A 13,262-nucleotide genomic window follows, 5' to 3' on the forward strand; every position below is an offset into this window, starting at 1 on the left:
CCAGGTGCAGCTAACGATACTGATGTATATGTTATCCTGTAAGGAACAAAGATATATCAACTGTCTTAACATTTTTAATAAAATGTTGGGTGTCAAAAGTGAAGGGAGGAATGCGTTTAATATTTTAAGCCAACCTAGCACATTCGTGCTAATCATTGAACTTAACCGCATGAGGATAGCTACGGGTTTGAAATACCAGATAATCCCAGCAATTCAGCAAACAGGAGTACTAAAAACACGTTGGCAAGGGTATAATGATTACTCCCTAAAATTAAGGCGTGATTACTCCCAAAAATTATGGCGGATGGAATAACGGTTGAAAGCCTTCAAAAAAGTTTTTGTTTCACAGCTGCAGCTGGTCGCTAAGAAGGTTATTTTTGTCATATAGTAAGTGTTTAAAAATTTTCATTTCTTCAAAAATATCCAACCTCACAACCTTCACTTCACAACGCAAGAGCTGAGTATTATCCAGAGAGTTGGGTGCGTGAGTCCATTGCACTAAGTGTTCAGCGAATGTCGAACCACTCGTGCCATCTCCAACAAAATAATAAATGCATTGCTCCCTTCACTTTTGATGTCCAACATATTATTGCAAATGTTAAGATAGTCGATATATCTTTGTTCCTTACAGGATAACATGTATGTCAATTTCATTAGCCACACCTGGTTATTCATAAAATTTTGAGTTTAAGAGTACGTGTTGGTACCAGTGTTAACAAGTACGCATGAGACACTATCGTGCATGCACTCTCGAGGCTATAGCCAGTTCCAGTACAACATCTGTTGCTGACGTACTGTGGTCGCGAAGTGGGGCTGAGGCTGTTTCCCAGTAAGTTATTACAATATGACGATGTATTGTTATATTATTGTTGTGACAGTGCCACGAGATTTAAAAGTGCCGCTACGTCAGTACGCGAACACGGCGATAGAGGCACTCCGCAGCTCGGCCGAGCGCGGGAGCGCCACATGGCTATGAACGGCGTCGGCCGCATGTCACGGCACGGCAGTCGAATGACAGATACAGAGTTAATAGCATGTAACCCGCTATTGTTTCTATTTTTGTATATCCACGCAATTTATTAGTGATTAAAGGTTATAACACTTTTTGGCGACGAGGTCGGATTTTTTTTTCCTGCGTTGTGGAATTGTGTGTTCATGTCGGGGCAGACATGGAACAGCTTATGCAAGCGCTCATTGAACAACAAACACAGCTGACGGCTGCTATTCAGGCACAACAAACACAGCTGACGGCTGCTATTCAGGCGTTGTCGACGTCGCTTACTCATCGTCTGTCTTCCTCTTCTCCGCCTCCGTTCCCTCCTTACGACAAGGCCGCTGAAGACTGGGAGGGTTATGAGAAGCGTTTGCAGCAAACTTCTTGGCTTTCGACGTTGTCGACGCTCCTATGTGTAAGTCGTTATTTCTATCCTGGATTTCCCCACGGATCTATCAGCTGCTATCTCAGTTAGCCCCTCTGTGGGAACCTGCCTCTCTGTCCTTCCAAGAAATGTGTGAATTATTGTCTAACTATTACCGAAAAAACACCCACGTCGTTTCCGCCCGCGTGGCGTTCTACTGGTGTCGTAAACAGCCCCATCAATCTTACCGGGCTTGGGCGGCGGAACTACACGGTCTGAGTAGGAAATGTCAGTTTGTCACGGACACTCATCATGAGTCTTATACTGATTCAATGGTTCGGGACACTATTCTATGGCTTGCTTCTGATAAAGAAGTTCAGCAACGTGCCTTACAACTGCCAAACCCGTCGTTGTCAGAAGTTCTCAGCATCGCTCAATCTTTTGAAGTGTCTCATGCTGCTGGTGCGCAAATAGATGCGTGGTGTGATGTAGGCGCTGTACAGACCACTTTCGACACGGACAATTTGCCTGTTTCACAGGGGAACGACGATGTGGCGGCGGTTCACTCGCGTCAACAACGTCGCGTTGGGCCACCACGCTCGCAGCGAAAACAGCAACCACAGAAGCAGGCTCGTTCCGCACTTCCTTCTTGTCCACGTTGTTTCGTACAGCATAACAGGGCCGCGTGTCCAAAACGTTGGGCCACGTGTAATTCATGTAGGAAAAAAGGCCACATTGCTTCTGTGTGTCAGTCCCCTAAAGTTCCTGTTGACGAGGACGAGGCATCGGACATGGATGTTAACTGTGTGCTTTCTCAAACAAATAAGTTGTTTGTTACTGTTCGTGTTCTGGATAAAGACATTCGCATGCAAGTGGACACTGGCTCTGCAGTAACTCTCATTAATTCTCTCACGTATTTGGAGTTGGGCTCCCCTCCCTCGTCTCCCGTTACGCGAAATCTGCGAACTTATAATAAGCAGAAAATTCCTATCGTTGGCCAGTTTGATGCTTCCACTGCCTACAAGTCTGTTGTTAGGCCCCTCACGTTTTATGTGGTGGATCATGCGGGCACGGAAAACCTGTTCAGTTGTTTATCTTTCCAGTTGTTCGGGTTCTCCATTGATGATGTGCACCTCATATCTGAGGATATTCCGTATCAACAGCTGGATGGATTGTGTTCTGAATTCTCGTCTGTGTTCTCTGCTGGTCTGGGTCGTGCCAAGGATTTTGAAGCCCACATTACTCTTAAACCTACAGCTCGCCCTAAGTTTTTCCTGGCATGCCCTATTCCGATGGCGTTGCGTGCGCCTGTCAAGGCTGAGATAGACAGGTTAACAGCTTCAGGGATTCTCCTTCCTGTTACCTCCAGTGAATGGGCATCGCCAATCGTGGTGGTTTCTAAACCAAACGGGAGTCTGTGATAGTGTGGTGATTCTAAAGCCACTGTCAACGCTCAGAGCCTCATTGACACTTATCCTCTTCCCCATCCTGAGGAGTTATTTACCAAGCTCGCTGGGGGCCAGTTCTTTTCCAAACTTGACTTACCGGAGGCGTACCATCAGTTGCCATTGGATGCGTCTTCCAAGGAATTTCTCATCATCAACACTCCTTGTGGGTTGTATCAGTACCAGCGGTTACCATTTGGCGTTGCTAGTGCGCCGGCCATTTTTCAGCGGTTTTTGGAACAGCTCATGGCTTCCGTTCCCGGCTGCCATTCCCGGCTGCATCAACTACCTGGATGACATTGTTGTCACGGGGGCCTCCACTGAGGAGCACCTTCGCAATGTGCGTTCACTGTTTCGGGTTCTGCATTCAGCCGGGTTGAAGTGCAATCTGGACAAGTCACAGTTCTTCCAACCCTCCATTGTTTATCTTGGTTTCCACTTGTCCCGTGAGGGTATACATCCTCTATGACAGCACGTTGCGGCCATTACGACTCTACCCCAGCCGTCTACGGTCAAAGAACTTCAGGTGTTTCTAGGCAAGATTGCTTATTATCACAAATTCATTCCCTCCGCGGCGGCGGTGGCTCATCCTCTGCATCAGCTGTTACGCAAAAACGTTCCTTTCTGTTGGTCCGACGAGTGTGAGCAGGCTTTTGTCCGCCTGAAGGCTCATTTGCAGTCGGCGCCTTGTGTTGCCACATTCCATCCGGGTCAGCACTTGGTTCTGGCGACTGACGCGTCACAGTATGGCCTAGGGGCTGTTCTCGCCCATCGGTATGAGGATGGGTCGGAACGACCCATCGCCTACGCTTCCAAGACCCTCAACGATGCCCAACGGCGTTACTCTCAAATCTAAAAGGAGGTGCTTGCTATAATTTATGCTCTAAAAAAGTTCAGTGTTTTTTTGTATGGTTCTAAGTTTCACCTCATCACCGACCACAAGCCACTGGTCTCTCTGTTCAGCTCCTCGGCGTCGCTTCCAGATAAGGCAGCTCACCGCCTGCAACGTTGGGCCTTATACTTGTCTCGTTTTCACTATGAGATTCACTATCACCCCACGGCCCAGCACGCCAATGCTGACGCGTTGTCGCATTTGCTGATGGTCCCTGACCCGGTTTTCGATCGAGATGAACTACTCTGTTTCCACATTGATGAGGAAGAACGTCGTGCGGTCGAGGGTTTTCCACTTACAGGTTCGCAGGTCGCGTCGGCTACTGCGCGGGACCCGGTCCTGCGTCAGGTGATCGGTTTTGTTCAACGGGGTTGGCCGGACAGGACCAACGGCCGGGCATCGGATCCCCTTCGCAACTACCATGCCTTGCGCCTTCGTCTGTCTGTTCGTGAGGGTGTTGTTCTTATGGCCACGGATGGCGCATCTCCACGGGTCGTGGTGCCAGCCTCTCTTCGCAAAGATGTTCTCAAACTATTGCATGAAGTCCGTTGGGGGATTTCTCGGACTAAGTCCCTGGCCCGCAGGCACGTTTATTGGCCCGGTATTGATTTGGACATCGCCCACATGGTCGCTGCGTGTGGTCAGTGTGCTCAACAACTGGCTGCACCTCGTACAATGCCCTCTCCGTGGCCTGATCCGGCGCAGCCGTGGGAACGGGTGCACGCTGACTTTGCCGGCCCCTTCCTCGGCACTTATTGGCTACTGTTGACTGACGCCTTCTCGAAGTTTCCATTTGTTGTTCGATGTCCGTCGCCCACCACTGCGGCAACGACGTTGGCTTTGGCCAAAATCTTTGCGCTAGAAGGTCTTCCATCCACGATCGTCACGGACAATGGCCCTCAGTTCTCTTCACAGGCCTTCCGTGATTTTTGTACTGGACAAGGGATTCATCATGTTACAGCACCGACCTTCCATCCGCAATCGAATGGGGAGGTCGAGCGCCTTGTCTGCACTTTCAAAAGCCAGATGAAAAAATTCCTTAGTGATTTTTCCACAGATGACGCTCTGTTGCAATTTCTGAGTTCTTATCGCTTCACGCCTCTGCGTGATCACAGCCCTGCTGAACTCTTGCATGGCCGCCAACCGCGCACTCTACTGCACCTGCTTCACGCTATCAGGCCTTGTACTGTGTCCCCTAGTGTGGGAAAATACTCGGTGGGCGCTGACGTGTTGGCACAAGGGTATGGATCTCGCCCTAAATGGATTCCAGGGGTGGTCCAGGCTCTTCGCGGCCGCCGGCTTTGTGAAATACGTACGGACGACGGCACTGTTGTTCGCCATTACGACCAGATGCACCCACGAGTAGTGGGCACGCCGGTGCCACCGCCCCTTCTTTCGCCTCCACCAGCCCGAGAAGCCAGTCCTGTCGCTGCTGCCGATCTTCCGGGCGTGTTGCTGAAGCCGACGTCGCTACCGCTTCTGAGTACACCGGAACCGGCGCCAGTCGCGACGCCGCCTTCTCCGGGACCCATCTCGCTGGAGCACACCCCCAGGTCCACGACACCTATGGATGCTGCTCCGGAGTTTTCACCCATCATCTCGTCCAGGAGGCACGTTCCACGCGCAAGCTTCCGTTCTGAACATTTTCGACCATACTCTCGTGTTTCTCCATGGGATCTTCTCGGGGCCTCCCAAGAGGCCATGGATGTTTCCACACTGTCCGTGTCTCCAAGGAAGTGAGTGTTTTTTTTCAAGGGGGGAAAGGTGTTGTGACAGTGCCACGAGATTTAAAAGTGCCGCTACATCAGTACGCGAACACAGCGATAGAGGCGCTCCGCAGCTCGGCCGAGCGCGGGAGCGCCACCTGGCTATGAACGGCGCCGGCCGCATGTCACAGCACGGCAGTCGAATGACAGATATGGAGTTAATAGCATGTAACCCGCTATTGTTTCTACTTTTGTATATCCACGCAATTTATTAGTGATTAAAGGTTATAACAATTATAGTTTTTAGTTTTTGACGTAGTCCATTATGGACAAATCGTAGTTCCTTTTACTCTGAAGAAGGTTGGGTTATCCCAACTGAAAACTAGGTAAATCTAGGTAAACATTGCAACTGAGGCTGTTGTTAATTTAAAATTAATATTTATACAGTTGCTGACAGGGCCATGAAATGTTGAAAATATTATGAGGAAAACAATGTTACAAACTATTGCCCAATCTCCCTCTTAACAACCTCGTCAAAAATTTTTGAAAAACTCATGCATAGGTTGATTGTCAGTCATCTTAGCTTCCACAGTATCCTAAACAAGAGTCAGTTTGAATTTTGTGTTGGTCTTTCTACAGAACAAGCACCTGTTTCACCAACCAGGTTCTGGAAGCCATGAACAAAAAAATGTCTCCAATAGGTATTTTTTGTGACCTCTCAAAAGCCTTTGATTGTGTAAACCATCTAATCTTTTTGAAAAAGACAGAATATTATGGTTTGGGTGGTATCGTTGGTTCGTGGCTCCAATCATACCTAAAGGACCGAAAGCAGACTGTAACGCTGAATGGCTCATCCAGAGAACCTGCCTCATCTGAGTGGGGCTTAGTAAGTTGTGGTGTGGCACAAGGCTCTGTTTTGGGTCCACTACTATTCCTCATCTTCATTAATGATCTCCCACTTTGTTCTGACACAAACAGTAAATTTACTCTTTTTGCAGATGACACTACAATTCTAATTGATGATTTTACAGACAACAATATTGAACAAACCCGAATAAAGTTTTCAATGGTATTGTAAACTGGTTTTCTTCTAATAGTCTCTCACTCAATACAGATAAAACCCTTTGTATGAGATTCCATACTCCACGAAGCAAGCTGGAAGAAATTAACATTAAGTGCAGAGATAAAAAAAAATACAAAAAGCTGAGGTTACAGAATTCCTGGGTGTTTATATAGACAGTAAATGTAACTGGTCAGCACACATTCTTCATCTTTATAAAACACTTAGCTCAGCAATATTTGCACTCTGGGTTCTTGCTTCAGTGGCTGAAGTAGACACCATTAAGTCTTCGTACTTTGGCTATTTTCATTCATTAATGTAATATGCTATTATATTCTGGGGGAACCAACCTCTCGCAAAGAAAATTTTCATTGCACAGATAAAAGCCATTACAATAATGAATGGTGACCATCACAGGCACTCTTGCAGGCACTTGTTTCGAAAGATGGGGTTCCTTACCACCTCCTTACAATATATATTTTCCTTGTTGACATTTGTCTGTAAAAACCCTTCTATCTACAAAGATAACAGCCAATTTCATGACTATAACACAAGAACCAAAACAGTGTGTACATTGAACTGAGAAGCCTCACTATGGTTCAAAAAGGAGCTTATTACTCTAGCATTAAGCTGCTTAATGCTCTCCCACCACACATCTAATGCCTTCACAAAAGATTGCCAGCATTCAAACAAACACTCAAGGAGTACCTGATAGAGAAATCTTTTTATACAGTTGATGAATATGTGAAAGAAAATATATGATCACTAAATTTGTAAGTGTTGTAAACTTAGTATAATTAATTTTATTTTGAGTGCTATCTTAGGCATATGACAATTATTTATTGGTATTCCTGTTTTTCCTTTGGAATATTTAGTTTATCTTGGTTCCTATATATATATTACACTTCCTTAACATGTGAAACAAAAATGTTCTGTTAACTGAATGTGCTGTTGCTTAGCTGATATCTTATTTACATCGTATCTTTTATTTGTGTAAGATATATTTCAACTGTTTACAATCTGACAAATTGCATATCATAAATATATTACTCATCCTTAACACGTGAAACACAGTTTTCTGTTAATTGATTGTGCTGTTGTTTAGTTGACTTTTATGTACATTGTATCTTTTTATTGTATTTATACAAGTTATATTTGAACTATGTAGAATCTGACACGTTCCAAATCCTTGTGATTCACTTGCTACCAGTAACTACAGAACATGAAATGAAATAGATAAATAAAATAAATAAATACTCTTTATTTAGGCAAGTGCATTGCCTTTGTTGCCTATTCGATTGGGAATATCCCAAATGAAGAAACATCTGTACACAAAAGTAGATAAATTGTGAAGGCTTGTAATAGCGTAACAGTGTTTCGGATTTAAATAAACAAACCATCTATAACTGCTGTGTGGATGAGGTTTGGTATTTACCATCCAATTTTGATGTACAAGTGTGTGTGTGTGTGTGTGTGTGTGTGTGTGTGTGTGTGTATGAGGGGGGGGGGGGGAGGGGTTACATCAATGGAGAGGAAGTAAAGGCCGGCTGAAGTGGCCGTGCGGTTAAAGGCGCTGCAGCCTGGAACCGCAAGACCGCTACGGTCGCAGGTTCGAATCCTGCCTCGGGCATGGATGTTTGTGATGTCCTTAGGTTAGTTAGGTTTAACTAGTTCTAAGTTCTAGGGGACTAATGACCTCAGCAGTTGAGTCCCATAGTGCTCAGAGCCATTTGAGCCATTTTTTGAGGAAGTAAGGGAACTTGGTACATATTACATAATTATGATTTCATGCATGCGATCAAGTTTTAAAATTTGTTTTCTATTATTTTTCTTTGCATCTGTATCATTATGGTGACAGTCTTAAATTATTAAATTTGTTATCAATGTATCTTACTGATCATGGATGGTCATCAATTTGATTGTTCATAACTGTGTAGATTTGTGTGGTTAAAACTGGCCTGTAACTGCGTCTCCCCCCTCCCTCCCTTCTATCCATTTTCTTTCTGAAAAAGTTAATGATTACTGTAGTTTAACCTGTGTTTTTATCAGACTAAAGTATCCCCAAAATATTTGGCAGCTATTTAAATTAAAAAAAGGATGTATACAGAACTGTGACTTCATTGATTCTTACCCACATTGCTTTAGAACAGCTGTTCTACTTTATTATTTGTCTTGCTATGTAAACATGACTCAAAATGAGGAAATGGAAGTTGACATTGTGTATTATTCCACTCATTAATTGTACCCTTAATTTTTTGTCTTCATTTTGAAAATATTTTTATTAATATTTTTGATTGTTTTCATGCAGAGATATTGAAATATTCAGTTTATTAAAAAATTTGAGTGGCTATCAGTAATTGTATCTAATTTTTTGCTAATACTTTTCTTTACTTTTTCTGCTGTAACTTGACATGATTCTTCATTATTACAGCTGATGATCTATCTGTACATCAATCTGGGGAAGATGTTTCAATTACTGGAGCAAATTCAATTCTACCAAAGGAACACGGCAACAAATTCTATAACTTACCTATAATTAAACATGAAGAAAAAGATGTTTGTGCTGTAGCAGCATGGGACTCATCCATCCATGACAGCTTGCACTTAAATAAAGTTACAGAAGGTACAGAAAAAAGCACTGCTTGCTTGTATTCAGTATGGACACAAATTTGTTTGTGGTGCAGTTACATAGCTGCTGGTCACATATGTGTTTTACTGTTGTTATATTTTTTTTAAAAATGGGTAATCCTTTGAGTGTACTAAAACATAAATAACAAATAGGTGTTGAACCCTGGATGTGTTGAACCACCGTAACCAAAACAACTGGCCCTCGATGTTGAGCGCCCATAAACCCCAACACACACACACACACAAAACAACTGGCATCCAAATGTCATTACCCAATTTCCTTCAGGTCATTGGAATCCAGCAGAGAAATTCCTGGTACACCTACCATTCATATTTCTGGTTTGTGTACAGAATATCAATGTGAAGTATGCCAACATACCATATTTGAATGGATGGTAGGTATTCTCAAGACTGCTAAAGGGGATCTTACAACAGAGAATAAATAATATGTCTGCAATTGGATGTTCCTGGATGATAATTGTAGCTATCTTCAAACTCCTTGCTCTGACTACTTCTCAGAATATATAAAAGGAATTACAATGTTATAATCTTACTTCAGAGTTATTACAACTTCAATTAGGCATTTGTGGAATGATGACAGACACTGGAAGAAGGTACTTGATCTCATTAAAAGAAAAAGAAAAACTGAATATCAAAAATATTTGCAACAAAAGGGGGTGGGATTGCCTATTTATTGGCTTCTCAATCAGGAAAAACTGGAGCAGAGATGAGAGAGACATTCCTAATGAACCGTTTCTTAAAATTTTGGAAACTTTACATATTCAACTAGTTTTTGAATTTGCCCCAGTGGCTGTTTCTCTCTTTTAAAAACAAATTTGTCCCTCTGCCTCACAAATCACTGTTTGTTGTATTGGATTTACATCCTCTCACATAAGATTGCACACATTTTCCTTCACTTGTTATGATAGTGCTGTATGTTTTGTGTGTTTAATGGTGAATTAATCTTTCATTAAACACTTCAGCATTGGGGAACGTATTCATATCTTGATTTATGACCAAAGGTATTGTTTATTTTAATGTCCATAATGCAGACAAAAGTGAACAATGAGTAATTTACAGTGACAATGATGACAGGAAACTATTGGGAATGCACAATTTTTTCTGTGTAGACAGTCCCTCTTAGTTAACAATCAGTCCTTAGATTTGAATTGCGACTTGTATTGTATTTGCTTATTAAGATGCTCATATCTCACCATTTTTTTTTTATTTTACTTCTTATAGATCCTGCCATCTACACAGGTTTTGAGCCTCACCAGACTCAAAACTGATAGATATGTGAAATACCATAAATATTGTTTTCTGTCAATTGAAAACATAAAATCTATAAACAAGTCTGTGGTTATATTTGGCATTTTGTTCATAACTGTCCTCTTGAATGTACTATTCATAATTGTCCATTTTGATCACACCTTATTGAATAATTCACAATATGACCAGTTTTGGCTTACTGCAATCATTAAGAGTATTCTGATGCTAATGTCAATGTCAAATGCTTAGCACATGCAGTTACATAAACAGGCGCACCTGTTCATGTACCTGGGTGCACGAAGCATTTCACATTGATACTCATAGCAGTAAGTTAAACCAGTCATACCGGTGTGATCAATACAGACAATTATGATTAAATTATTTTCTGTCTCAATAAGAAATATATTTTTAAAATATTTCTTCATTTTAAACACATTTTGAAATGCAATGAATACTTGGAAATTAATCATGAACTAGAGCAAGAAATTTAAATTTACTGTCATATCCTGTTCAGATTACAATAATAATGATATGACTGAAATGTTTTTGCAGCCAATGAAAGGGTTTATCTGATACTGAAAACAACTGTCAGACTGTCTCATCCAGCAACTATGGATTTAGTTCTTAGGAAGAGACTTGCTTTGAATATATACAAGCGACAAAGCATAACTGACAGGATACGAAAAAAGATTGTTCGAACAGACTGCCTGACACAGAGTGGTGTCACATATGAGATTGTATCAAACATTCCAAAGGTAAGAAAGTGCTTAAATTTAGTTTTGTATAAGTGAACTGACTGTTAGTCTGCATCTTTTAATTTGATATTTAGCATTTACACACACACACACACACACACACACACACACACACACACACACACACACACACACACACACATATTCGTAAGTTAGGGAATGTCTAGATCTGTACTCTACAAACCACTGTGAAGTGCACAGCAGAGGTTACATCCCATTTAAAGGAATACCCAAGGTTTACAAAACAACATGAAGTACAGCAATAATGTATGCACTAAAAGATGACCCCCACGCCATTCTGACTTGTTACATGATACAAGGTGTACCAGAAAACCAGCTTTAAGTTGCGAGTGAATACTATACAGTGGAAAATATCCCTTCAACAGGAAAATATCCCTCCAACAGTGGCATACAGAAAATTGATAGTGGGTATGATACACTTGTATAGCAATGTAGGATGTATGATGAAACCTCATAGTGTGGATCATGTCATGTCATAGCTTGCAGAGACATCTCTCATGGTTGAATACCGTATTTACTCGAATCTAAGCCGCACTGGAATCTAAGCCGCACCTGAAAAATGAGACTCGAAATGAAGGAAAAAAAAATCCCGAATCTAAGCTGCACCTGAAATTTGAGACTCGAAATTTAAGGGGAGAGAAAGGTTTTAGACCACAGCTCCAAATAGAAACAAAGTTGGTCCATTGTATCATGAGTTACAATTTAGGTTGAATGGATGAAGATACAGCTACAGTAGTTTGGTTCGAGTCATAAGCTTAGCAGTTAAACTTTACCAGGTAGCCATTGCTATGCGTTAGGCGTCTGTATCTAAACAGGTACCCTTCCTTGCCTCATTAGCGAAACAATGGCAAGAGACTGCTATTTGTTGTTACTTACACTACTGCTTTCTTTGATAATGATTAACTAGAATCAAATAATAGACTGCGTATGATAGAGAATGTTCTGAATGAGAATTTAGCGAAAGTTTTTCTCCCTTTGAAAACCTCTGCAGACGACTCTTTATTACATTACATTCTGCACAGAAATTAGTCATCTTAGATTCAAAAATCTAGTCAGTTGCCGTGCTTCATTTCTGACTGTATCACTATCCAGCATAGGAATAATACGAATAGAAACATGACATGATATGTATATTCTTCCACGTTTGCCGTTGTCGCACTCTAGTTTTGCAGTTTATTAGGCAGACATTATTTAAATGAAATAGCAGCAAACATGAAAGAATACATGGCATAATGTTTACATTCATATTATTCTTATGGTGAAGAGAATACTGCGTGTGATTCACGATTCATAAAAGTTCCTATTAGCAACCATATCTTGTTACAGGTAGGAAAAAATTCAGGATGTAGAGTTGGCCATATTGACATACACCCCAAACAGTCTTGCCAGTCATATTTTCGTAGTAGATTTTTAATGATACTTCAAATGCTGAGTGTGTTGTTGTTGTCTTCAGTCCATAGACTGGTTTGATGCAGCTCTCCACGCTTTTCTATCCTGTGCAATGCAGAGTAGCAACACTTATAAAATAAGAATGAAAATAACTTAGAAATTAAACACTGAAATTTAAAACAAAATTTTATTAGGTTTGTAATACATCTTATACGAAATGTTTAAAATATCATTCATGATTGTGAATCACTATCACTCGATTCTTTGTTGCTCATTTCTTCATACAGAGCATCGTCCTCTGTACCATCTAGTGCATTGGATATCGGACATTTTTTAAATGCTTGTTCCACAGTCTGATTTGGAACACACTCCCATGCATCATAAATCCATTGGCACACTTGCGACGAACTTGTGCGTTTTACACATCCTGTTGGTGTCAGTTGTCTGTTGCTTTTTGAAAGCCAGTCTGTATACATGCATTTAAGCTTGTCCTTAAATTGTTTATTCAAACAGATGTCAAGTGGTTGCAGAATTGACATCATCCCGCCAGGAATTACTGCCGAGTCCATTTTGCTTTCCTCTAATTTTCATTTAGCTGCAGATGCTGTATGGCCTGCGTACGCATCTGATACGGACAGATGGCGTAAACGAAGCATTGTGCCAGGACGACGATTTCACACACGCCTAATCTATTCCAACATCATGTCCTCTGGAAACCACCCAGTTTGTTTGCTCGTAC

General features: G+C 41.9%; 1 protein-coding gene across 1 annotated transcript in view; it reads left to right on the forward strand.

The window, feature by feature from the left end:
- Positions 1 to 13,262, forward strand: part of LOC126237473 (kinesin-like protein KIF13A) — a 218,073-nt gene that overhangs the window by 121,723 nt on the left and 83,088 nt on the right. The window contains exons 22-23 of the mRNA XM_049947615.1: positions 8,893 to 9,084; positions 10,911 to 11,113. Coding sequence (XP_049803572.1) covers positions 8,893 to 9,084; positions 10,911 to 11,113 — 395 coding nt within the window. The remainder of the gene's footprint in view (positions 1 to 8,892; positions 9,085 to 10,910; positions 11,114 to 13,262) is intronic.

Source organism: Schistocerca nitens, chromosome 2 (assembly GCF_023898315.1).
Source record: "Schistocerca nitens isolate TAMUIC-IGC-003100 chromosome 2, iqSchNite1.1, whole genome shotgun sequence".
Classification (NCBI taxonomy): domain Eukaryota; kingdom Metazoa; phylum Arthropoda; class Insecta; order Orthoptera; family Acrididae; genus Schistocerca; species Schistocerca nitens.